Source organism: Electrona antarctica (assembly GCF_951216825.1).
Source record: "Electrona antarctica genome assembly, chromosome: 1".
Classification (NCBI taxonomy): Eukaryota; Metazoa; Chordata; class Actinopteri; order Myctophiformes; family Myctophidae; genus Electrona; species Electrona antarctica.
In genome coordinates, this window is record NC_136806.1 from 26,797,062 (window position 1) to 26,821,343 (window position 24,282).

The window sequence follows — 24,282 nt, forward strand, 5'->3', positions numbered from 1 at the left end:
CTAGTTAAGCCCCACTGTACCCATCCAATGTTGAAACAGTATGTATTGCTTAAACCTGATTTGGTCAAATGTGAAACTATAAATGTAAAAACTGACAAAACAAGCACTCATTGTTATCAAATAACCTGTGTTTATTTAATTGTGCTAATTAAGTCAGTTACCTATCCACATAATGTATTGGTACCCACACCGAAATTTCATTTGCCTCCACAAAAAAAACACAAGAGTGCACAAGATTGTTAATACAGTGAGTATGGAAAATCTTCACTTGAACTTGATAGTACAAACATGAATCAGCAATGTCGGAAGTCAGTATTTCAGATTATATCACAAATGACTACTTCTATTACAATAGATGTAACATTCACAATATTGTTAGGTATGTTAATTTTGTTCAGTGATTGATCTCCCAAGTCAAAGACTGACAGTCTGGCTAACAAACTTTATTCAAAGGCAGTAGCTCAGTGTTTGTTTCTAGCAGTAGACTATAAAAGGAAGCATTTGTTATGATAGCGGAGCCTAATAGTAAACATCTGTATCTATACCTCAGTTGTAAATATCTGACATGTAGACAATGTAAGTAAGGGGGAACAAAAAACTTTCGATAAAATTCCTTGTTGACTTTATGTAAGGCATAGTAGCGATACACATTTGTTTCTTTAAAAAAACTTCAAAGATAAATTCATTTGAGAAACCCAACTAAAATAAAATGATAAAAACAATCAGGTCCAAGCTCAACAGTCCTGTCCCTTGTTTGATGAACGTGTGGGTAGTGTTGTCAAGCAGTAGTGACTCCATGTCACTGCTGCTACTTGCCTTCTTCTCCAGGTGTTTGCTTGTAATATTACTCTAACAACTGGATTCCGGCTGGTGCAGCTGCTTCTCAAGCCAGAGTTCAATAATCCCCTCCCATAGTTACGTGTAAACAGTTCAGCCATTAAGACCACCTTAAATTATAAATCACTGAGGAACAAACAAACAAAACTGTAAAAAAAAAAAAAAAAAAAACATGTAAAAAGAACCTCCCAAATTACATGGGCTGTCATTAGGACACAGAGGAGATGGGGTTGAGAGGAGAGCCCATTTGAGTCAGCACCTTGTCCAGCCATTGAAGTGGCCCGTGCAGGTGCACCTCTATCCAGCAGGGGGTGCTAGTGACGTCCTGCCGATGGTACTCAGCTCCCCAGCCCTGAGGAGAATTAACAGAATGATGACTGATTTTGAAGATGTGTGCAGATAGAACACGTTTTAAATATACCAAAAAAGCTTTTTCAACAAGCGAGCAGTCCCATCTTTATTTTGACAGACATCAGGCAAGCAGAACGGGAGACAATGGCTGCATGGGCCAATTCTTTTCAAATCAATCAAATTGACTATTCTCACAAATACATTTACATTAGAGCTGAATAAAATGACCAGATAAGATGTCCTGTTCACATACTTCACAAAGAATGGTTCAATGAATATACAGAATACAGCACTCTGCTACAGGCAAAAAACACTTTTATTCAGCAGTTACCAAAGGGAGGGCGAGTCCAGGATGAATATTATACAGGTATAATATACCCCACACACACACACACACACACACACACACACACACACACACACACACACACACACACACACACACACACACACACACACACACACACACACACACACACACACACACACACACACACACACACACACACACACACACACACACACACACACACACACACACACACACACACACACACACACACACACACACACACACACACACACACACACACACACACACACACACACACACACACACACACACACACACACACACACACACACACACGTATATATATATAAAGAAATCACACCCATGTGAAGTGAGGGGCACTAATATATTAAAGTCCAACTCATGTTGCTATGATTAGGTGATGTAATGGTGAACTAAAACAAAAAATAATTTCTCTTCATTGTAATGTAAATGGTGTTGTTAAAACAAACATTGAACTAAAAATGTTTTTGAGGGGCTAGCGCCCCTCAAAAATCACACCTGTGTGAAGTGAGGGGCGCTCTTATCATCGCACATCATCATGACGTAAAATAGACACTATGCCGATTTGTTCAGACACTATGACGTAAAATTCTCCATTCATTGTCAAAGGGAATTTTATGTTTGTGTAAGACAAAAATAGAAACTAAGCGATTTGCTCAGACACTATGACGTAAAATTCTCCATTCATTGTCAATGGGAATTTAATGTTTGTGTAAGACGAAAGTCTACACTAATATTTAAATATAGGAGGGGCCAGCACCCCTCAAAAAAGTAAGTAGGTCAGATGGGCTTATTGTCAGTATCAGCAGAGAACGCAGGAGTCTATCCAGGTTTCACAATGCATTACCCTGGGAGATGGATTGCTGAGGTGGGGCAGCACACGTACCATCAGCTCCCATTACTTACCGCACAACTTGCCAAGCCACTCTACTCATAGTCATATTAATCTATTACAAATCCATACTGCATCAAGCCTTCAAATACATTTTTTTTCATTTCATCTTTTGAGTTGTCCTAACTTCACGATTTATTATTATTTGATATTTGAAGTATAGCACCAGTGACAAGTTCTGACAACTAGTGGAACTAGGGAAAAGCATTCTTAATACTGCTCTCTTTAAAGTCGCTCACCCTAAGCTTGAAACCTACATCCCTACGAGGCTACACCATGACAAATTTACTGAAGGTCAACCCGAGTGCATATGCTTTTTAATGCAATCTTTGTAATGGTCACTGACCGTTCAATAAACAATCAATCAATACTGCCGTTTTGAATCTTACATAAGGAACATACGAAAAGCTTAGACAAGCCTTTTTTTTGTTAGTTTAACGTCTGTCTATCAGTGATCGTGTCTTTTAGTTCTGATTTGGGCATTGTTGGCAATTATCATGACATGCTTGGATGTCACGTGGAGCAGGGGTTAAAGCAAAAAATAAATAAATCCCAAGACTGAAAGATTTCAGACCATGTCCCTTGTAAAACGTTGTGAAAGGAGAACCCCCCCAACCCGGCATCGGTCTACCCTTGTCCTAGACCACACCAATGTTTGGGGTGGTAAAATTGTGTTTTCCCAAAGTTGCCTTTACTGAATGTGTGTGCCAAATTCCCAATCCATGCTTCATTTTATAGAAGCAGCTTTTGAAGTTCTGTTGTATTATATTGCTAGTATGGCCAGTCAATTCAAATACTATATTGAAGTTATTACTGTAGGGCTTGCCTTTACAGCCACATGGTGCATAGCAGCAGTGTGTTAAAGTTAAACCCCCCAGAGGAAGACACTTATACAGGCATGTAGCTTCGCATAAGGTTGCAAGTGAGAACAAAAGTCAATTACAAGAGAGAGAACCCACTTGGCAACTAAAATTGGATACAGGATAGGTGGGCAGTGGGATAGGACATCTGGATAAGACATCTGGGCACCTCGACGTTTGGCTATTTTGTCCAAAATGTTAAAAAATAAAATATTTGAAAAATGGTCTTAAGTAATGTAAATGATGTGAACATGGTACTTCATTATCAGACTTAATTTGATCTTTATTGTTTATAAATTGATATATAGGTTTTGTAGCAATTTCATATATATTATTTTCTTTTTTTATGGTACATTTCCAGCCCAAATACTACTGTACAGTAAATTGCCATTGATTAATTGTTGTAGGCTGCAGGGGAGCTCTTCTCTCCACTCAACATGCATTTTCTGTAGCTCCGCCTCCGCCGATCTACAAGACCACAACGTGTCGTGGATGCAATGCGCTGTGGGCTTGTAGGTCAGTTGCGTTCCCTGCTGCGTTGTAAAACGAGAAACAGCAGCAGAACGCAGAGACATACAGCAGTGTTTTCAAAAAACAACAATGGGTCACAGACGAAAGCTAGCCGCATGCACAGAATTTAACATTTGAACAACGTCAAATGTAACCTGTGCAAAACATCCAGCCGCAATCGTTCATTAGTTCGTTCACCGCGACGACATGTCGCTACTGGGTGGCGGTGGCTCAGGGGTAGAGTGGCTGGATGGTAACCGCAAGGTTGCCAGTTCGAACCCGGGCTCCCCCAGAGTTAGTGTCGAAGTGTCCTTGAGCAAGACACTGAACCCCTAATTGCTCCTGATGTGCTGGTTTGTGCCTTGCATGGTTTCCGCCGCCATCGGTGTATGAATGTGTGTGTGAATGGGTGAATGTAATGCACAATCTATGTAAAGCGCCTTGGATAAAGGCGCTATATAAATGCACCATTTACCATTTATTTACCATTTACTGCTAATCACAAAGACATGTGCTGCTACACAGCGCGGTCACATCAAACATTACCACTCAACATAACGGAGGCTGTACAAGATCTCCACAAAAGTTTCCTTGTTTCCTCATGCAGATCACTTTGATTTGTCCTAATGTTGGTCGTTGGTCCCAATAACACTTCTCACTGCTGGACCAGACACCACACATGGGTGCTTGGTCGTTATTAAGCGGCAGAGCCATGGAGAAGATTATTATTATTAAGCTTACTGCGTTGTGACTGCTGGTCATGTCATTCACACACACACCACGGTCATCGCTACACTGTACACATAGCCCCCACTCCCCTTAATCATTTTTTTGCCGATCTACACTGATCTCATAAATGGTCCCTATGAAATCTTCAGGACTGGGGACGGAAAACTTTAAGCCCTGCGTGGAGACATCCACAAAGTACAGAACATATCTACAAGCCAGTACCGAATCAAGTTTGCTACAGCATTGCATATTTCTCTCCTCAAATGTTTTTAGAAACACACTATATTCTACTGTATAGCTTTGGAAATAAAGATAGTTTGCAATGTGGTTTCCAGAAACACACTATTCTACTGTATAGATTTGGAAATAAAGATAGTTTGCAATGTGGTTTTCAGAAACACACCATATTCTACTGTATAGCTTTGGAAATAAAGATACTTTGAAACGTGGTCCAGGGTAGCACCAGTCTAGTGTCTAGCATGGAGCAATGAAATAACTGGGGACGGCATCCAAGCATAGCCAGCCATTCATTTCAATGAAACATGGTGAAAAATGAATCATCCCCATATATGTATGGTGGATTGACAGGTGCATGTGATGACATTATTGGTTAAAATTGGTTAGTAGTAAAGCACCTGCTGTAATTATTAGGTTTTGTCTGACGGGAAGTAATTAAGATTATACTTTTAGGGACTTTTGATATAGAAATCCACAAATGTTGTGTGCCAGCCGGGACCCGCAATTGATAACACATTTAAAGCCAGGCGTTTCTTCGGCGCCCTTTTACCTTTTCCCTTACAACAAAAAACTACAAAAAGCGGACCCTGTGACGCAGCTCTTGAACCGGAAGTATTAGCCGATGCTGTTTCCGTCGCTCAACTTGACCCTTCACTAGCATGAAACACGCTGAACTGCTAACCGGAGCCTCGCGCTAACTTTGTATTGACCTCCTAATATCTATGGAGTCTATGGATATGCAACATTCTTTTCCCCCCGGTCCAAGATGGCGGCCGCTTTTGCAGTAAATATGACACAGATGAGGCATACTGTAATATAAAGATCGTAACATGGACATACATGGAATTGGCATTAAAGGGCTGTATTTTATAAACCGTACATGGATGTGTATGGCTCGAAATATGTTAAGATGACACCCCTACCTTGACAAAACTCATCCTGATGGTGCACATCTTGGTAAGCTCATAGACTGCCTCAAAGCCATGGTTAACTGATTGGGCCAGAAGTTGGGCAAACTCCTGGTTGTTAAAGATCTTGAGGCTGCACCCGCTGGGGATCTTGCAGACTGTGGTGGGGTGGAAGCCATGGTGATAGTTACAGTTACGACTCTGGACAAAGATGCTTGTATCACTGAGGCACTCTGCATACACTTCCCCACCGACATAGTACAGGTGAACTCCTGTTAGGGCAATAAGGACAAGCCAAAAGATTATTATTAATTATCTGTTTCCTTGGAATATCTGTTATCTCAGAATATGTTGCAAATCTTTCCTTACAAAACATGTCCCTATATTTTTCTTGAGTCACCTGTGACAGATAGAATTTAGATCTACCTTTGCCAATGTGTCGGCGGGTGTTCTCAATAGTAGAGTTGCGGTTGACATTGGACAGCAATCCAAGGCAGAAGCGGTTCTTGTTGCTGGAAGGGTCGGTGAAGCCATCTACGAGCACACTGGTTGACGAGGCGTGGTAAGCCTCACCCACACGATTGTTGAGCTCATAGTAGACGATAGAGCACCAGTGGCTAGGCTCCTCATACTCTACTGGTTGCACATCTGGGGAAGTTAAACAAATAGGTCAAGACAAGAGCAGGCTCGTTGTATAGTTTATCTTCACTGACATCCAAGCATACATGACTCTTCTGGAAGACGGATAACTGGCCAAGTTTGCACACCTAATCAGCAAAGGAATATATTATGCAACTCTAGACAAACCGAAGTACAACAGAGGAATGAGTGGTTCCTCCTCTTTATATCGATCGGTCACTAGATTTCTCTGCTAGTTCACACCTGTCTGGCCTTGTCAAAATGTGCCTGAACGCCAACACTTGCCAATCACTTGACAGTGATGCTTCTTCAGGAAAAAGCATATATACTGTCCCTTACCATTACCATCTTTGTCAGTAAACAAATTTACACCTCTCAGAGTTAAATATTAATCGTAATCACCAATGAAATGCAGAAAATACCACTAATTCTGGCCTAGCTGAGCAGCAGGCCTCTTCCTTGTGTGAACCTGTGTCACTTTCATCTGATGATTCAAGTAAAAACGTTTTTTAAAGAAAGAAACTGAAAGCTTTTCTGCCTTTATTTAGATTGTGGAGTGGATAGGAGTGACACGCAGCAAAGGCCATCGGGCTCTGGAATCAAACTTGCAGCTCGCAGTCAGGCTGCATCATGCACCCGTTTATTTTATAAAAAACTGTCAGTTCAGAGTGCATGGATAAATAACGTGTGATTCAAGGAAACGATACGGTTGCGTAAAGACCCTATGGCAGGGAGGGAGTTTTGAGTTTCCCAAACGTATTATGAATTGGATTATAAATTATGGCAACGGAGTCTTGCTGGGCAACAAGCACCACATGTGTTGGTTGGAAGAGGACGGTTATTCAACTTGCAGCAGCTGAGACTCATGTGTTGTTTCGACTCTGTGCAGACATGCAAAGGTATCGCATTTGGGTTTAATACAATGCATTATTGACAGAAGCCTATGCATTGTCGAAATGTTCCCTTTCGTGCATGTAATAATTAAGTTAACAACTGTGCTACAATATTACATTTACCTCCCCTCTTGTCTTTTTAAACATGTAACCAAAACCTTTTCACCCATTCCACCATACTTCCATGGCGCAACCATAACGCAACCACCCGTGGCGTGTCAGTCCCCCACTGGCCCAGTCAATTTAGAGCTTGCAGAGTTTAACTTCGAAGAGAGGGGGAGACAAAACAAGCAAAACAACAAAAGATAGCCTACTTTGGCAGCCCTTGTGCAAATTTCTGTCAGTAGCAAACTACACCATGTAAGCAGCCTTTTTTTTTTTTATTGTCCCCCATTCGCACGTCGGCAAAACCGTTCACACCTATCGGTCGGAGATGCGCTACCGTCAATCATTTAATCCACGCTACGCTTTTCCTCCACCATAATTCAGAATATCAGCACTCATGGGATGCCTCTTGTCCAATCAAATTACTTGACCAGAGTTAACTGTTGTACAATCCAACATTGTTCAGTCTTAGTATAGATCCCAAGACCAAAATAGCAAGACATGCCATCTCCGGTTTACTTCCCATATCTGCATAAAGTAGGCGGACCCATTTTTAGGAGACCAGCAGGTTGGAGTCCATTCATTCCAATAGGAGTGTGAATGTGAACACAGCTTCTGAACCATTCTTTAGCCCCATGGCCACTGAACTAAATATTGGACCGGATCGTCACAAGCCACACATTATTCAGAAGATTTTCATACTAAAATTGCTTTCTTCAGAGAAACGAATATTTACTTTATCTCATTGACCGCCAGAATTAATACCAGTCTGTCCAGTCACTGCCATAACATCCTTTCAGGACCTGTGCCTTATTTAAGGGGCAAAAATACCCCGCATCTTCAACTGGAAGTTAGCGAAAAGCTTAGGGATTCTCCCATGGACTATATTTGGACCACCCGAAGCATGAATTTTGTAATCGTGACCAGCAACGCGTTTCGTATGAGTCGTGAACATCAACGTTTTTTGTTAATCAAAAACGAAATCTGGGAAAAGAATAAAAGATAAAAAGGGGTTTAAGATTTCAGCTAACATTGAAGTCAACGACGGGGAACACTTTCATTGATCGACCGACCATTTCCGCTGATCACCGATCCCACTGAGCAATAGTCGGCTATTAGACATCCGTCTAAAAATGAGTTATAACTAGTCTAAAATGAATGTTTTTTTAGCGGTCTAATCTTAGCTTAGGCGTTGATTAGCAGTTTTTTAACCGTCTATATATATACCGTCTATATATAGACGGTATATATATAAAGAAAGAAATAACGACGTTGTTTCAATGTCTAATCTAAGGCCAGACCGCTAAAAAACGTTTTAGACCATTCATAACCCCGTCTAAAATAAAGTTTTAGACAGCCATTTAGCCGTCTATTAGACCAAAAAGGAATGCTCAGTGGGATAGTATAGAGCGATCTCTTTCTGAATTCATAGAAATGACAAAACGGGTAAAACACATCCATGGCGCTTTGGGCTTTCATGAAAAACACGTCCTTGAATTCAGTCCCAACAACACACACTCTAGTGGTTCCAATCGAGATGGAGCATCTTCCTAAATGAACATGTTTCACAGATCTCAAGCTTACCTCCTCTTGGCATGTTCTGAGGCACTATGCTACTTGTACTGCTGGTCTCCATGGATTGGCTCTCCTGGCCCAGCTGCTCGTCAGGGGGCATATAGGCAGGGGGTGGGGTGTCAGCTGAGACATTAAAAACAATAGCAGTTAGAGGCAATGAGGACCAGTTGCTGCTGGTGATGGCAAATGGTCAAACACACACACTCCTGTCTCTCATATATACGCTCCCTTTTTCTCACACACACACACACACACACACACACACACACACACACACACACACACACACACACACACACACACACACACACACACACACACACACACACACACACACACACACACACACACACACACACACACACACACACACACACACACACACACACACACACACACACACACACACACACACACACACACACACACACACTCCCAGGAGTCAAACAATCATCACAGGATCTGTCCCCGGAAACGGTGTCAGATTTCACATATCCGTCACTTGCTAAAACCACATGCTAAAACCAACCATTCCTGGCAGAGCTGCAACTTGAGATTTCAAACCCATTCTGGACAACAGGAAAAAGACTACTTTCAATTAAATATTAATAAATAGCCCCCCCCCCCCAGATGGCAGCGAGAATAAGATGGTGTTTACAGTTCATGAGCTGCTACAATGATGTTCTGGGCTCATAAGCGCAATTCAGAAGCAAGTACACTGCCATTATAACTTTTCTTCTGTCTGCCTGACTGCCTGAAGCCATTCGATGTGTGCATCAGCAGATCTGTTCTGGCCTCCCACTCACGGATGATCTCACAGTTAAAGGTTACTTCCTCTATACATTGACACCATCAGATGAGACAGGAGCTAATTTCTTTCTTGAGGGTCAATAATCCATTTTCCTTATACATCTGTTTTATGTCTTCAACTCAGTAAATTGAGTGTTGAGGCTACTTTAGAAAACAGACCACCGGTTTGGAGCCTTTCCACTAGATTAGTAGAAGCCACTAGAAGGCTGCAGTGAGTCGAGAAGCAAGCCTGGATTTGGCGCAAAATGCTTAGTCGGCATTTCCCTCATTTTCCCTTCAGGGATGTGACATTGTCTGGATGAAAATTCATCTTTTTCATTATATAGCTAGAAAACAAATAAGAATAAGTGTCCAATTTGGCAACACAAAAAAGCATTTTTTTATATGCCATTGATCATATACAAATGGCTGACTACCCCCTGGTCTAAAAAGTACTCAAATTGAATTTGGGTTCATTTTTTCATAAGGGTGGCATGTTCATACACAATGTTTTTTTCCTGGCGTTTCAGGTTTCTTTATTTTGTTTAAGATTACACTCAGGACTATTATTCAGTTTAATATTTGACAAAGTCGCCCTTTAAAGCCACACTATGTAACTTTCTCATCTACCTCAGATTTGAACCCGTTTCCTGTGAAAGTGCTGATTTTTTTTTTTACCATTGAGCTAATAGAGCCCGCTTGCTTTCTCAGGGGAAAAACTGAATCTTGACCATCAGGTCAAAATTGGTGTCAGATTTTGTGTCTACTGGTGAGAAGAGCAGGGAGACATAATACAACCACCCCTATTGTATGTGATATTGCATTAGCAATTAGCACACACTACCATACAGATTGGATACAATTACATTTGATTCATTAGTGCCTCTTAACCCATTTTGGGCGGGAACCCCTTTTGGTGTTAGCATCATGTTATGCTTTAGCTATTGAAAAATAGCAGATCTACAAGCTACGAGCTTGTAGGTCTGCTATTTTTGAAAAATCGAAGAACGACTGACATAGAAACATAGCTTTTTCAGAAAACTGTCAGGATGTAGAAGACATTTTTAGAATCTGATCTCAGGTCAAAATGATTTAAAGTGATATGGCATTTATATATTGCATCGTTTACTGTATATTAAGCATTTGATATATACAGCACATGTTGTATACCTGGGAGCTGGAATGGGCTGGAGGGCCCCGAACTAGCCGGAGAGTTGGGATAGGTGCCGCTGCTGGCTGGGGAGGGCGGGTAAGGGGAGTTTGGAGAGATGGGAAAGGAGCCCCCACCCCCCTGCTGCTGGAAGGACTCTGGGAAGGTTGCGTTTAGGGGCATGTGCGTCTCGTTGTGGGTGAGGTTGCGAAACTGTACCAGCAGGCTGTGCTGGGGGTTGAACTCACTGTGACGAGGTACCAGGACAGGAGGGAGCACTGGATGGACAGAGCAAAGACAGTTAAAGGAAGTTCATTTCATTAACACTTCCAAGAACAATTTGGGTCTGTCAATACCTAGTTTAACTGACTGCCATTGACGAGATATCTCGTTTAATGAACTGGAAGTGAAGAGTCTGTCTCCGTCCGCCTCAATGTAAATAGAATTACAACAATGCATTTATCTCAGATTCTTTCCCCAGGTTTAGTTTTTGGTTAAAACAAGCTTTATTCACGGCCCATAACTAGAGAACCGATGTTCGCGGTTACAAAATGTATTTTTCGGGCGAAAGAAAGTATGATCGCCTGTCACTTTACACAGCCTTCGTTTTCTTCTGGTTGATGTTGCGGAACGAGTGGGCCTTCAAAATAATAATGGCAGTGGCGGAAGAATTAATTAATTAATTTATACCCGTCTGGCAGTCAAGAAATACACAGATAGAACCGTCATCATGGTTATCAATAGGAAACACAATAGGGACATGATTTATGTCAACAACAACAAAAGGATTTAAGATGTTCTCTGCATTAGTGTAGACCAGGGGTGCCCAAAAGGTAGACATGCCCCTAAAAATATATATAATTTAAATAAAATAATAAATGCAATACTTTGTTTTCAAGAGTGTTGTGCACAAACGTCAATAGCATTATATACAAAAAAGGAAAAAACTACCAATACAATTTTGCCTCTATTTGTATATACAGTATATATATGTGTAACAACAGTGCCGCTATTCCAAAGCCCCCTCAGGTACATTTTTAACCTATTTTCAGCAATGGGATGTTTTTGGTGGGTAGAAGAACTTGTTCAGCTGGTCATTTTGAAAGTAGCTCTCAAGTCAAAAAAGTGTGGGCATCCCTGGTGTAGACAATGGTGGAGCCATTTTCAAGTCCAAACAACCTTCACTGTCATCCTACACTGATTGGCTGTAGGCCTCATAGTCCCACGGTTGTCCCAGCAAAACTACCCAGTTGTACAGTGATATAACACGTTTTCTCCTCGCGACATGTGATCCCAAGGCCTTAACATGGTGAATGGAGAGAGCTAGCGATCCCTTGTCAGCAAGCAGCAGAGGCTGAGGCAGCAACAAAAGTCAGGAAGGCTGTCTTTAAGAGTTACCCTGTGTCTGATGCTGTCTGACTGAGAGCAAGACACAGAAATAGAGAAACAAATGTACAGTATATATATGAATATTGTCAAAGTGTGTAGTCAGAAAGGGACTATGCATTTAGCAAGTGACTTTCTGATGCCACACCCCAACTGGAGTGCCCAAGGCATAAAATCTAATAAGACTCAAAAAGAGCTAGTGGTATTGATTTTCTGTGCAATGGAAGGGGGGGGGGGGTGCAGAACAGGCCTGTGTGATGACAGCCCTTCCCTCCTGACCTCTGGAGATCTGTTTACCATTTCCCCAACCTACTTAGATTTGAGCTCAGGCATGTGTGCACAACACCCGATTTTCACAGCTTATTCCTGCTGTTGTACCATGCGAGTGAGTCATTTCATCTCATTGATTATTAGTATTTACTGTTAGATAAGCTTCATTGTATGTGAAGCTCTGTTGCTTAAAGGGCCTTGCAAACGGGGAGCGATAAAACACGCCTATAGTTCATTTTCAATGAGACCTGCGTTTTTGCTCGGAGAAGTCGCGGTGTGACAACGCAAGCGTATTTACGTGAGCGCGGTCCCGTGAATTTGTTGCGCGCGTGCTCGTTACACGCACACGCCCGTGACCCACCAGACCTGGATTCTGTTTAGCTTTTTGGCATTGTCACGCCCCTCTTCAACAGACCTGGAGGAGACCTGTGTTGATCCAGGCAACAACGCCTGCGTTCCTCGCTTCACGTTTGCAAGGCCCTTAATGCATCCAAAAAACAACACTTTACATTAAAGTCTGATTATGAATGATCAAATAATGTAACAGTCCAACCTAAAGCCTAGAAAAACTGAACAATACTCTGGCAGATTTAACATTTGAGAATTTAAATTTACTCATATCTTATTTGGATGTAAGCTTTTGTAATGTAAGCTAGTTTATATGGTATATAGGAAAGCAGCCCCTCTCTTCGTGAAAGCACAATACAAGCCTCCCAGCAGGCTCATTGATATGAGTGTCCACCGATCAGGAACAGGAATACCTACCAGGGCTCTCCACTCGCTTGTAGTGATACGGGTTGATGCAGACTTCCTTCTGTTTGGATCCGAACGGGTATTCGCAAACCTCCAGAGGCTTGAGCTCGTGGTGGGACTGGAGGTCCGGCCAGCGCCACACGCGGCAGTAGATGACGTGGGGCAGTCCTTTTCTGTGGGACACCTGTAGCCGGCCGTCCAGCGACCTGGGAATGGTCACACATTTGCTGGGCTGTCCAGGGCTGCTCAGGGCCTTCTCCAGGTCCTCCATGGCACCTTTCTTTTTCTTTAGCTTCTTTACCAGCGCATCCACCGCCTTCTCCGCCCATTTCTCCTCCTCGTCACCTTGCTTCCAGCCCAGCAGGCGTTTGACCGCCGGGCTCGTGAAGGAGAAGAGGCTGGACATGGTGGTCATGATGGAGATTGTAGTGCAAAGGAGAAAGTCAGAAGTCGGACTGTTCTGACCAAGGGAAACGTTGGGTATCTAATCCCAAGGTGTTTCAGCTCACTGCTTACTTACTATCAAAATGCTAAAAAGGGTGTGTGGTCAACAAAGGACACTCTGGTTTTGAGTGTGCGCCTGTGTGTGTGTGTGTGTGTGTGTGTGTGTGTGTGTGTGTGTGTGTGTGTGTGTGTGTGTGAGGACGGTAGAGATGAGGGGTGGGGGTGTGAGGAGAGGAGACTTTAGCCTTGTGTGACCAAGGACAGGAAGTGAGGGGAGGGAGAGGAGGCAGCAAGCAGGACGCAGCTGCTGCTGTACAGGAAGAGCCCCACAGCAAGCTGGCCGGAGCTGGGTCACCACCACCACTGAGGGGAGGCGGCGAGGTTGGGGGTCAGTCCACAAGGGTTGGGATCAGGACTGCCGTTAAAAAAAAAAAAAAAAGAGGCATGCAACAGCAGGCCCTACAATTCCAGATCAGCTCAGCATATAGGTGGCTTTTCACCAGTGACTCCCAGCTTCTCGTTGTACCGTCTTGGATCTCCCACCGATGTCAGGAGATTTAGTCCATGGGCATCCTGTGTAAGAGAGGTTCAAAAGAGTTGGGGTCAGGAATTCATATGCTGCAGTATCAGCAATTGCTTTTGCATGAGAAAAATTTTGCATTAAAAGAAAACAGTATATTAAGGATGTGGAAATAAACATTTCAGTTCTGAATGTCCTCTCCTAAATGACTGTAATTCACAATGTTGCTGGATCACAGGTTGGTTCCCACCGCATCTATGGACCCAAATCCATATTTGGAATTGATCTTCATACTATTACTGTCACACATTATTTATATTTATCTATAATTATAATAAACTTTATTTACTGAAATGCTGTTTAATATGTTATATAGAATGTAATCAGTTTATGGTTTAATAGTATGAGTAGGTACTAGTCAAATAATTCAACGTAGACGATTCACAGCTGTACCTACACATACAGTCGCACACAAACGACCAGCTCAGTGGCCTTGTGGTTAAGTGTCCTCCCTGAGATTTGGAGGTCAGGGTTCAGGCCCTGGCCGGTTCATGACGACTATAAGAATTGGACCCAACAATCCCTGCTTGGCACTGTCATCAAGGGTTGGATTGGGGGCACGTCTCTGCGACTTAGTTACTAGAATCATGTCCAGCTTTGTACTTGTACATCATGGCTGGGGGATGTACTTGTACTTCAAGCCCCCTCACTCTACAGAAACAGTAGATAGGATCTTGCCCTATGGGCCACATGGCTGAGGAACCATTAGTTCCCAAGGCTACGTACTACTACAGTACATGCAACATTTAATAAACAAGACTTGAGTTGAACTGCACCTTGAATTAAAAATGAAAAAACTAAATTCTTAGTCCTCTAAATGACTTGATTTCTATTTTTGAACCAAGGACCACTTTCATGTAGTCAATATGTTCGCACTTCGCAGAGTCAGACCACTGTGTTGGTGGGCTATAAATACTGTATGTAGTAGGCCTATTCATTATTCTTTAACTTGCATAGCGGTGAAATTGTTTTTCCTTTGTTTTCCTTCACCATTCTTTTGACTATATTTTGTAACTGCAAATCGTTCACTTCACTGGTTCGTTTCTGCTTCATTTACAAAGTTTCAACGTTGCAAAGTAATACTCAAACTGAGAGTGAAGCTTTGTGATCGCGCACGTTGAGGCAAGGTCTAAGGCCGATATACAGTGTATACCTCGACACAAACAACCTAGTCCAGGGGTATTCAACTTGTGGTCCGCCCCCTGGAAGAATTACTCTCTCTCATATATATATATATATATATATATATATATATATATATATATATATATATATATATATATATACACACACACACACATACATACACACACACACACATACACACACACACACACACACACACACACACACTAAGACTCTAGTCACTTTAGACTAGATCACTGGAGACGGCAGGTTTGTGTGCGTTCAGCTGCTGCTCGTTGATGCTCATTAATGTAAAGGCAATTTGTTTATGCACTGTCAAATAGGTCTACATCTATTCTAAGATAGCATATACCTGTATAGACATTATCCTGCTCATTACTGTACACAAATGAATTTTCACAAAACTTTGTGTTTAAGCAAAAAATATATTTTGAGAACCCACATTTTTTCACGCAAAGCGTGCACGCTGTGCGGCCCCTCACAAAATAATTCTACAGTTGTGGCCCCCGGACTAATCTAGTTGAATACCCCTGACCTAGTCGTATGCCGAAATTAGCCGATCTACAAGTTCACAATGCACGACGACATAAGCATGCTGTAAGCTTGGGAATCTACTTAGATAGACTTGCTCCATTCTATCCTGAAGTCAGAGAGCAGAGCTGGTTCAATTTGTTGCACACTGCAGAAATTTTGTCACCAAAGATTATCAAACAGGTTAAGGGGGCGTGTATCTTGATGAACACAATTCATGTTCACCTGATTCTGGTTTTATACAACTGTGTAAGATGTCATCATGCATGAATTGGTGTGAGGAAATGATCTCACTTTACCACATTATATTATAAAAAGAAAGAGCAGATTTGTCGCGGACCTGGTGACGAGGCCGTCGCGTTATGATGACAAAACCGGAAATCAAGCCATGATCTGTCTTCTGGGAAAATGAGCTCAATGCAAGTGAACGGTGGGTTTGTTTGGACTACAACATGCTGTGGATGCTGTTCTTGTTTCGCATTGTAATGGCGGCATGTTTTTCTCTTAAACAACAAACCATCAGACTATTTTCCGCCAGATTTTTGTCGATCAAAGCTGCAACACTTTGGCGAATGCTCCAAAGGTAATAAGACAATCTAGGCAGCGTAGAGTATTGGATTAAATAGAGGGGAACTCGGGTTACGCAGTAGAACTGTTAACTGCCATATTTATTTTTTTGTTAAGTGGGTGGGCAGACCGGGGGAAGATGTTCTAGTACTACACATCATTCACATAATGATCGATTGTCAAATAATCAAATGATCAAATAATAAAAAGGACCAGCGAATGGTCCAAGGTTGTAGTCCCCTGACTACAACCTCTGACTCATTATCTGATGGGTGGTCGCAATCCCCTTCAAGTTAGAACTTCTAGAAGAACACAATTCTATGTGGATACAGGCCATGTCTACACAAGACTCATCCAGTGTCACATGTCAAAGTGTTCTGAGAAAGACGCCTGTAACCTCTACTACTGCTCCCCAGGTGATGTAATAACCCACTGCTCCTCATAGTTAGGATGGTGAGGATGGGTAAATGAATGAATTACAGGTATGTGGAAATGTACTTGGCAAATACCCCAATACCCCAACAACAACTAAAATGGACATAATAAATGTTTTGTTTTTGTTGTGCAGCCAAACTAATGGCCTGACAATGACAAACAAGGATGCTACACAGTCAGCTCTATCGTGCAGACCAATTGTGAACCCCAATACATAGCAATGACAAAAATCACATAAACAAAGGCAAGGTGAGCAATTTTGCACTGAAGAATATTCCATTTTACTGAGGTGGCAAGATGAATGAACAGTGAACACATTTATATTGAAAAAGCTAGAAAAGTGATGCGAGAGGATACAAAGAACTTTGAGATTTGTTTCAAATGTAAAGTGCTACAGAGTTTGTGGACATTTTTTAAGCACAGCTCAAGACATACTTCTATACTCTTGCTTTTAGTTGCGCTTTTCAAATTCTTGTTATTCATGTACTCACTGCCGTTATTTTAATGTTTTTTGTGTTTTATGCCTTTGCTTTTCTTTATTGCTCTGTAAAGCACTTTGAGCTGCTTTTCATGTCATGAAAGGTTCTATACAAATAAAGTTGTATTATTATTAATAGTTTATATATAAAATGTATAATTAATATTACAACGTGAGGAGAATAAGAGCCATATGGCTGAGACAAGGCACCCTCTATCAAGCATAAATAAACAATATTAGGAATTTTGTCTGCCAGGCCAGATCCGATGCAAAACATTCCTACAACCTTCCATTGTAGGTTTACATTTACTGTAAGCCTTTCCAACCACAAGGATGCAGATGTATTAAGTAGACAGTTCTGACCCAAGACAAAAGAATATATATCTGATATCTTGTACTAGTGTAATTGTGAATCCCCAACAAGCAGATAAAGACTAAACAGATACAGCAGGACAGACAACCTTCTGTGTCAGACCCTGCGGCAGCTGTTTAAGGGCTTGTGAGGCCAGTCCGTCGAAAAGGATGTGGCTACAAAGAGCTGCTTCCTCCCTCATCCCATCTCTGACCAGATCCCTCCCTTCTAGCACACAGCTGTCCAGCAGCACTAGTCCTGCATCCATGGTTCATTGTTCTACATTCACATGAAAGAAGGCAGGGAAATGTCCCGAGTCCCAACTGCAAGGTATTCAGACCTTTACAACAAAAACAGTGTGAAGACTATAAATGTTCTATCGAGTTGTGTTTCTCCACCAATTGATTTGGAGTGAGGGCCTCAAGAGTAGGCCACTACTCACGAGATGTCCCGATGTGTTCACAGACCATGGAACAATTTCAAATGAGGAATATTGTGTTATTAAATTATATTTGGTCAGCTGTCTGTGAGAGCAACACACAATTTGGATCACAGTTTTGCCGCCATAAAGGAGCACCCGTCTGAAATTTGCAGCTGGACATAGACAAGTATTAATTATAGCTTGCTAAAAGAAATTACCCCCTGTGTTTCTGTAAATATACTTTTATTGCTCTTAGTATTGATGATTTCTTGTATAGTATTGTATGTCTTGATGAATACAGCACAATGGAAACAAGCCCTCGGGCCTTTTTGTGTCATCCTTTTAGCATCATTGTACCTCTGAAGTATTCAATCAATTACACACACAGTGAGCAATTAAAAGTTGAGGAAAGTCCATTGTCTGTGACAAACACTGTTCAACAGACAGGCATATAGATGAAATATGCCTGGAAAGATTATACAAAGTCACACATGAAAAAATGATAGTAACAAACATAATGGGTCAGTCTGATTAAAAACTCAGGTGAAGAAAGTAATCTTGCCCTGGTAACTTTTCAAATTGATAGCTTGATTTGCTTGTGTTATGAAATGTTATCATATCTTACAATACACACCCAACAGAAAAAACTCTGCAACTCACAGCGCGCATGACAGGAGAATACAATAACCAGATTTTGTGAAACGATCAGCAGTAATACTAACAGACATTTGTGATGGGTCTGCCTTTTAAAACCACTCACAGACATTAGCATGTCCACCATTTGAGGTTACCTCGACTAAATGGACTGTACATCATATATTATTGTATATTACAAGTCAGAATACTATGCACCCTATAACTTATCATAAGACACATTATGCAGTCAAATGTCCTTTCAAACAACCTGACCACCTTGGCCACTATACTTTCAAACAACCTGCCGTCAAGTGAGACATCATATCAAGTGTGCCTTGACTATTCACACACAGTTAAATAATAGAAATTCCATCATACAGAGGCATAGCAAAAAGTGTAGATGAAAATTGAGTTGCCTGCCAAACCAGTGAGACCTAATTGGACAGCCTCAACTTCTCACTCTCTTTAGGCCTAGATCTTTTGAAGTGCCAACAATGTTATGTTAAGTCTACAAGGTGTATGTATAGATTGTGCATCTCTGCTAAATATATACAGTTTCCCTAGTAACAATCAGTTTTCTAAAGATTTCTATACTGACATGTTTACTAAATTAACATCACCATAATCAAATGTTTTACTTGTGTATCAGGCGTTGACACTAAGGGTTGCCCACCTGCACCAGGTAAACTTTGGGGCAGGTGGAGTCTGCTTTCAGGTTGCCCGACCGGGCAACCTGAAAGGGGACGCAACCATCTATGAACACAACACAAAATATAAAACACCTGAACGTGACCAGAGCACTCTGCCTTCTAGTCTGTGAAATGAATATAAGACTCAAGAGCACTGTTTACCTATGACGTGCTGTTTTCACTGTTGCTACACTTCAAAATATTAAATATAAAGTGTGAACCCATAGTCATTCATAGCTACTGTATGTAGGTATTTGGCATGGAAATTGAGGTACATTTTTTATCGTACTAGTGAACGGTAATTCAAATTTGACCTACAATTTTACAATGGACTTTTTTTTTGTTTACTTTTCGCTCAAGTGGGCATGACCTTTGGGCAAGTAGGACATGGTCTGTACTTGCCCGCCGGGCAAGTGCTTCTGAGACCTTAGTGTCAACCCGTGTATTATGGATTCAGTTTATTTAATCTATCAGATACCATACCCTTTGTTTTGCCCAACACTTGGAAAGGAGTTGGGCATTACATGTGGCGGACTATAGGAAAAAATCATCTGAGGGCATTGTTCCATTGGTGTGGAAAAAGACCTCCATAAAACACTATCACTCCTTTACTCTGTGGCCAACATTGCAACGCTGGTTTAGAGTAGCAAACAAGTTCTCCTAACACAAAGCATTAAACGAGCCCAACTTCCAGAAATAGGATCTCACTGACACTGGGTTGTGTAGCTGTAGCCTACTTGTGTTCACTGTTCATGAAGAAGCCTGATCACTTTTGACATGCCTTACAAGCACAGAAAGCGTACAGGAAGCAGACAATATGGAAGGATGAATCGGTGATACTAATAAGCATAACTCCCCCCGTGAAAGAGACAAAATAACACATCTGAGTCGGCATATCACCAAAAACATTTAGCTATTAAATGACAAAACACTGCTCCGAACCAAAGTGTTGTTGACGTACACACAAATTCACAAGCGTGCGCGCACACACACAAACATGATCTAATAAATAACTACAATGTGTATTTGTAGTTAACCTAGCGCCCTAGCTGCTAACTAGCTTAGCCAACAAAAGTGGCCTATAGTTTAGTTTTGTGTCATTTTCAACAGGGCGACACTTCCATCAGTTTTAGAACGTCGTCTTGTGCCACTGCCATGTGTGTTGAAGGTTTAAAGGCGTTTTATTCTAACATAAATGCCATGTTTTCTGGCTAACTTCAGCCCTCCTCTCTCTCCCACCATTCCACACAAACTTTTACAATCACTTTCTTTTCCAGCTAAATGGGTGAAATAAAAGGCGTTTATGTGGTCGCACGAGCGTTTCGTGGCGACACTTTTTTTGGCCCCAGTTGAAAACGTTTTTTTTTATTTTTATCGAACGACATGCTCGTGCGGCCAAAAATTAAATTCTCTTATGCTTAATGTAAGTATATATTCCGTCGTACGGCCGTATGGCGCAACGAAAACAGCAGATATACAAACTCGCAGCACATTGCCACCGCGACGCCCTGTGTAGTTGTGAGCTTGCAGATCTGCGATTTTCGGCGCACGGCAAAGCCTGTCGAGCCTCCTCTGCTCCGACGTAGCTTTTCACAGTGATGATGGATCTCTATCAGTTTGAAAGCTAATTTTCCCCCAACAGATACGCGGACCTCAAGTTGACTACATACCGCCAAGGATGCACGAAAGCAGTCTCTTGATCCGGTGCGCTTTTTAGGTTGTGGCGCATTGGAGCATTTTGATCTTTAATAAAGCTCGTTCTTTTCTAGTTGTTGCCGCTGCTCCCTCAGTCCTCTGCCCTCCTCTCTCCCCTCGGTATTCCCAGCCAGGCCATGTCCCAGTCGGTCCCGGAGACAAGCCAGGGTTGCCATGTCCGCTTATTATAAGCGACTTTGGGCTTATTTTTGCTTTTCTTTTCTATTGATAGTATTTGCAAGTTGCTTGTGCTTGTGTGTGTGTGTGTGTGTGTGTGTGTGTGTGTGTGTGTGTGTGGGGGGGGGGGGGTTCTGCTTGTTTGTGCTAGCTTCACAATTTTTAAAATATTTGCATGTATTTGTCCCTATTTGAAAATCTTCCAATATTCCACATTTTAATTCAAGATTTGCAATGTATACAGTAGAGTGCTCATGGCCCAGTGACCTACTTGCTTCTTTTGGGCTAGTTTTCCTAGTCCTGGTTGCTTATTTCTCTCACAAAATCTGGCAACACTAAGACAAGCGGAGGAGTTGCATGATATCCCTCCGCATCAAAGAAAATGTGGTACCATTACTCGCTTTGGCGTTGAAATACAAGAATGGATCTTGTGACTTTTGGTCTTTTGCTGGTCAAAATGTTAATACGTGCCACTGTCAACTATTTTGCAAACAGTTAAAATAACAGCAGTGCAGTGTTCTGCAAAGGAAAGGCCTACTTTTCAAAACACGACTGCATACCAATAAGTAGTACTAACTTATTTCCGCCTCCTCAAATATCAATTCCTGTAAACAGTAGAGTAGATTCGCGATTAAATATTGATAGAGATGTTGTTTTTAAGGCCTTTTAAACGTTTCAAGGTGTATAACAAAGTTGGAGTTCTCACAGCCTAGGTTGTGCTGCGGCACGGGAACGTCACACAAGTTGTTGGCTCCACACTGTCTGGACCGTTGCGGCGTTGTTGTATAGTACTGTTGTCCGCTGTTGTTGTCGATTGTTCCAAAATCGCCTTCATTGGACTTGCATGTCGTTCAGTTATCAAACACAAGTTATTAGACTTCAGAGTCATGATCCATTCTTTGTTCAACGAAGATACGGTCCATCTAGTCCAGCAGCGGCAGCAGGATAGCGTTCTTCCATCGGTCTAGGTCTTTAGTTACCCATGTGAAAAGCCAGTGTGTGTCGCTGGGATTGAACCACTAGTGGGCAATCAACCTTCACATTTAGAGGAAAGTGTGCATCCGTTTCATATGTTTCAGCTATCAGTGTGCATTGTTGAATTTGTTGCTTCTGAGTTGTTGTTGTTTTGTTTTATATATTTTTTTGTTGTTTTCTTCTTCCGATTTGATCTGTCTTGCAGAGATAAAGTTATTACAGTATAGAACTAGAAAAAGTGCTCCTCGAAGCACAGGTCTCCGCCAGGTCAGGACAGGTAGGGGAGAACGGGGTAAGATGAACCACTTTTTGCTTAAGTTGTCTGGCTCAATTTGCCCCAGGTAAGGGGTAAGTTGATCCAAGTCGAGGGGTAAGTTGAACCACATGATATTTTAATGTTAAAAGCTTAAAGTTGAACAGATAATGTATTCACTTATCGATAATAATATAATAACAGTTTTCCCTTTTGCAAATAGTCTTATTTATTTGTTTATTTATTATTTAAACAATATTAAGTCAATTCAATAAAGTTTGTTATTCAGAACCTTATATTTGCAATATTGTTAATACAATATTGAAAACTTCTCTTAAATGAGTATGTACATGCAAATTAAAGGCCATTCAGTATAATTTGAGTAGCAAAGACTTAATAAAAAAAATATGAATAATGATGCACGTTTTTCATTGCTAGAAATGCCAAAACGCGGTGATGCGCGTTTTTCATTGCTAGAAATGCCAAAACGCGATGATGCGCGTTTTTCATTGCTAGAAATGCCAAAACGCGATGTTGCACGTTTTTCATTTTTTTTCAGAAAGGGCCTTTCTGCATGGAATTTGCATGTTCTCCCCGTGTCCCCTAGTCTCGCCATGCCAGGCTAAGGGTAGATGATATCCTCATAAAAAACATGCAGTAATCGTGGTCTCTATACTGCCTCCCCCTGGTCAGCCGGGGTGCCTGATGGAGGGGAGAGGAACTGGTTGGAATAACGTGTTCCTGCCACGCGATATGCGTGGGAAACTCCCTGTCAAGTGACAGGAAGCGGCCTGCTCACTCCTCCTCGTGCATGAAGGAAGCATGAGTTCAGTTCTGGGCTCTCCCCAGGTCCGCCCAGGATTGCCACCGGGTGAAAAATGTGTTACAAAATTGTGGGATAAAGAAAGTATGCAGCAACAGAAATATCATTGTCTTCTTCAAATGAAAACAAAGTGATATAATTTGACACTACAGACAATATCCAATGTAAGAGTTAAAATCTCTTTAATAGATAATGTATGTTTCCCTGAGAGGGTACACAAATTCAGCAGTTATTTGTTTAACTAGCACTCCCTCTAGAGGACAATTGAAAGTATTTCTACATTGTGTGTGGTATAATATATAGGCTGTGTGATTTGCACAGGAAACACAAATGACGCCTGACCTTTGTGTTTCTCCTTCAAATTTGCAGAGCCAATCAAATTAAGCCATTCTGGGTATACACTACTAGAGCATATTACCCGCTTTCTTCTCTCCAAATGTAGGGTTTGATTTGCATGTCAACAAAGTCAACCAAAGATTCCTATACAGGATCTCCTCACTGGTCGACAAAAACACCTTGAAGACCCTAACAGGAGCCCTCGTACAAGGTTTCTTCGACTATGCATGCACCTCTTGGTACCACAGCACATCAAAGCCCCTTAAACGGTAAGACCACTTTTTTAGAGGTTTGGGTTGATGTAACTCCAAATGTGGACAATACATTTAAAAACAATGATCCAGTGATTAGACACATCACGGTATTGAAGAGACATATTAATAATGGAGTTGCAGACGTCGAGCTGGTTTTTGTGATCTGTTTCTTCTCCTCCTTAGTCTGTGGTCTGGAAACAGAAAGGCAATATGTAATAATCCAGTAATAGACCTGACCATAGTTTATTATT

The 24,282-nt window shown here is 41.6% G+C and overlaps 1 protein-coding gene across 2 annotated transcripts; it reads right to left on the bottom strand.

Moving 5' to 3' along the window:
- Window positions 1–107: 107 nt before the first annotated feature.
- On the bottom strand, window positions 108–22,335 carry smad5 (SMAD family member 5). 2 transcript variants are annotated; one of them, XM_079505567.1, is made up of 7 exons: window positions 22,097–22,335; window positions 13,252–14,256; window positions 10,851–11,108; window positions 8,901–9,014; window positions 6,106–6,327; window positions 5,695–5,951; window positions 108–1,189 (listed from the first exon to the last, which is right to left on the bottom strand). In XM_079505567.1, exons 2-7 carry the CDS (start codon window positions 13,652–13,654, stop codon window positions 1,046–1,048), a joined length of 1,398 nt encoding a protein of 465 aa, XP_079361693.1. In that variant the 5' UTR covers window positions 13,655–14,256; window positions 22,097–22,335; the 3' UTR covers window positions 108–1,045. The 2 variants fall into 2 exon arrangements, with proteins under 2 accessions (XP_079361693.1, XP_079361692.1); XM_079505566.1 differs by lacking the exon at window positions 22,097–22,335 and adding an exon at window positions 21,189–21,353.
- Window positions 22,336–24,282: the final 1,947 nt, after the last annotated feature.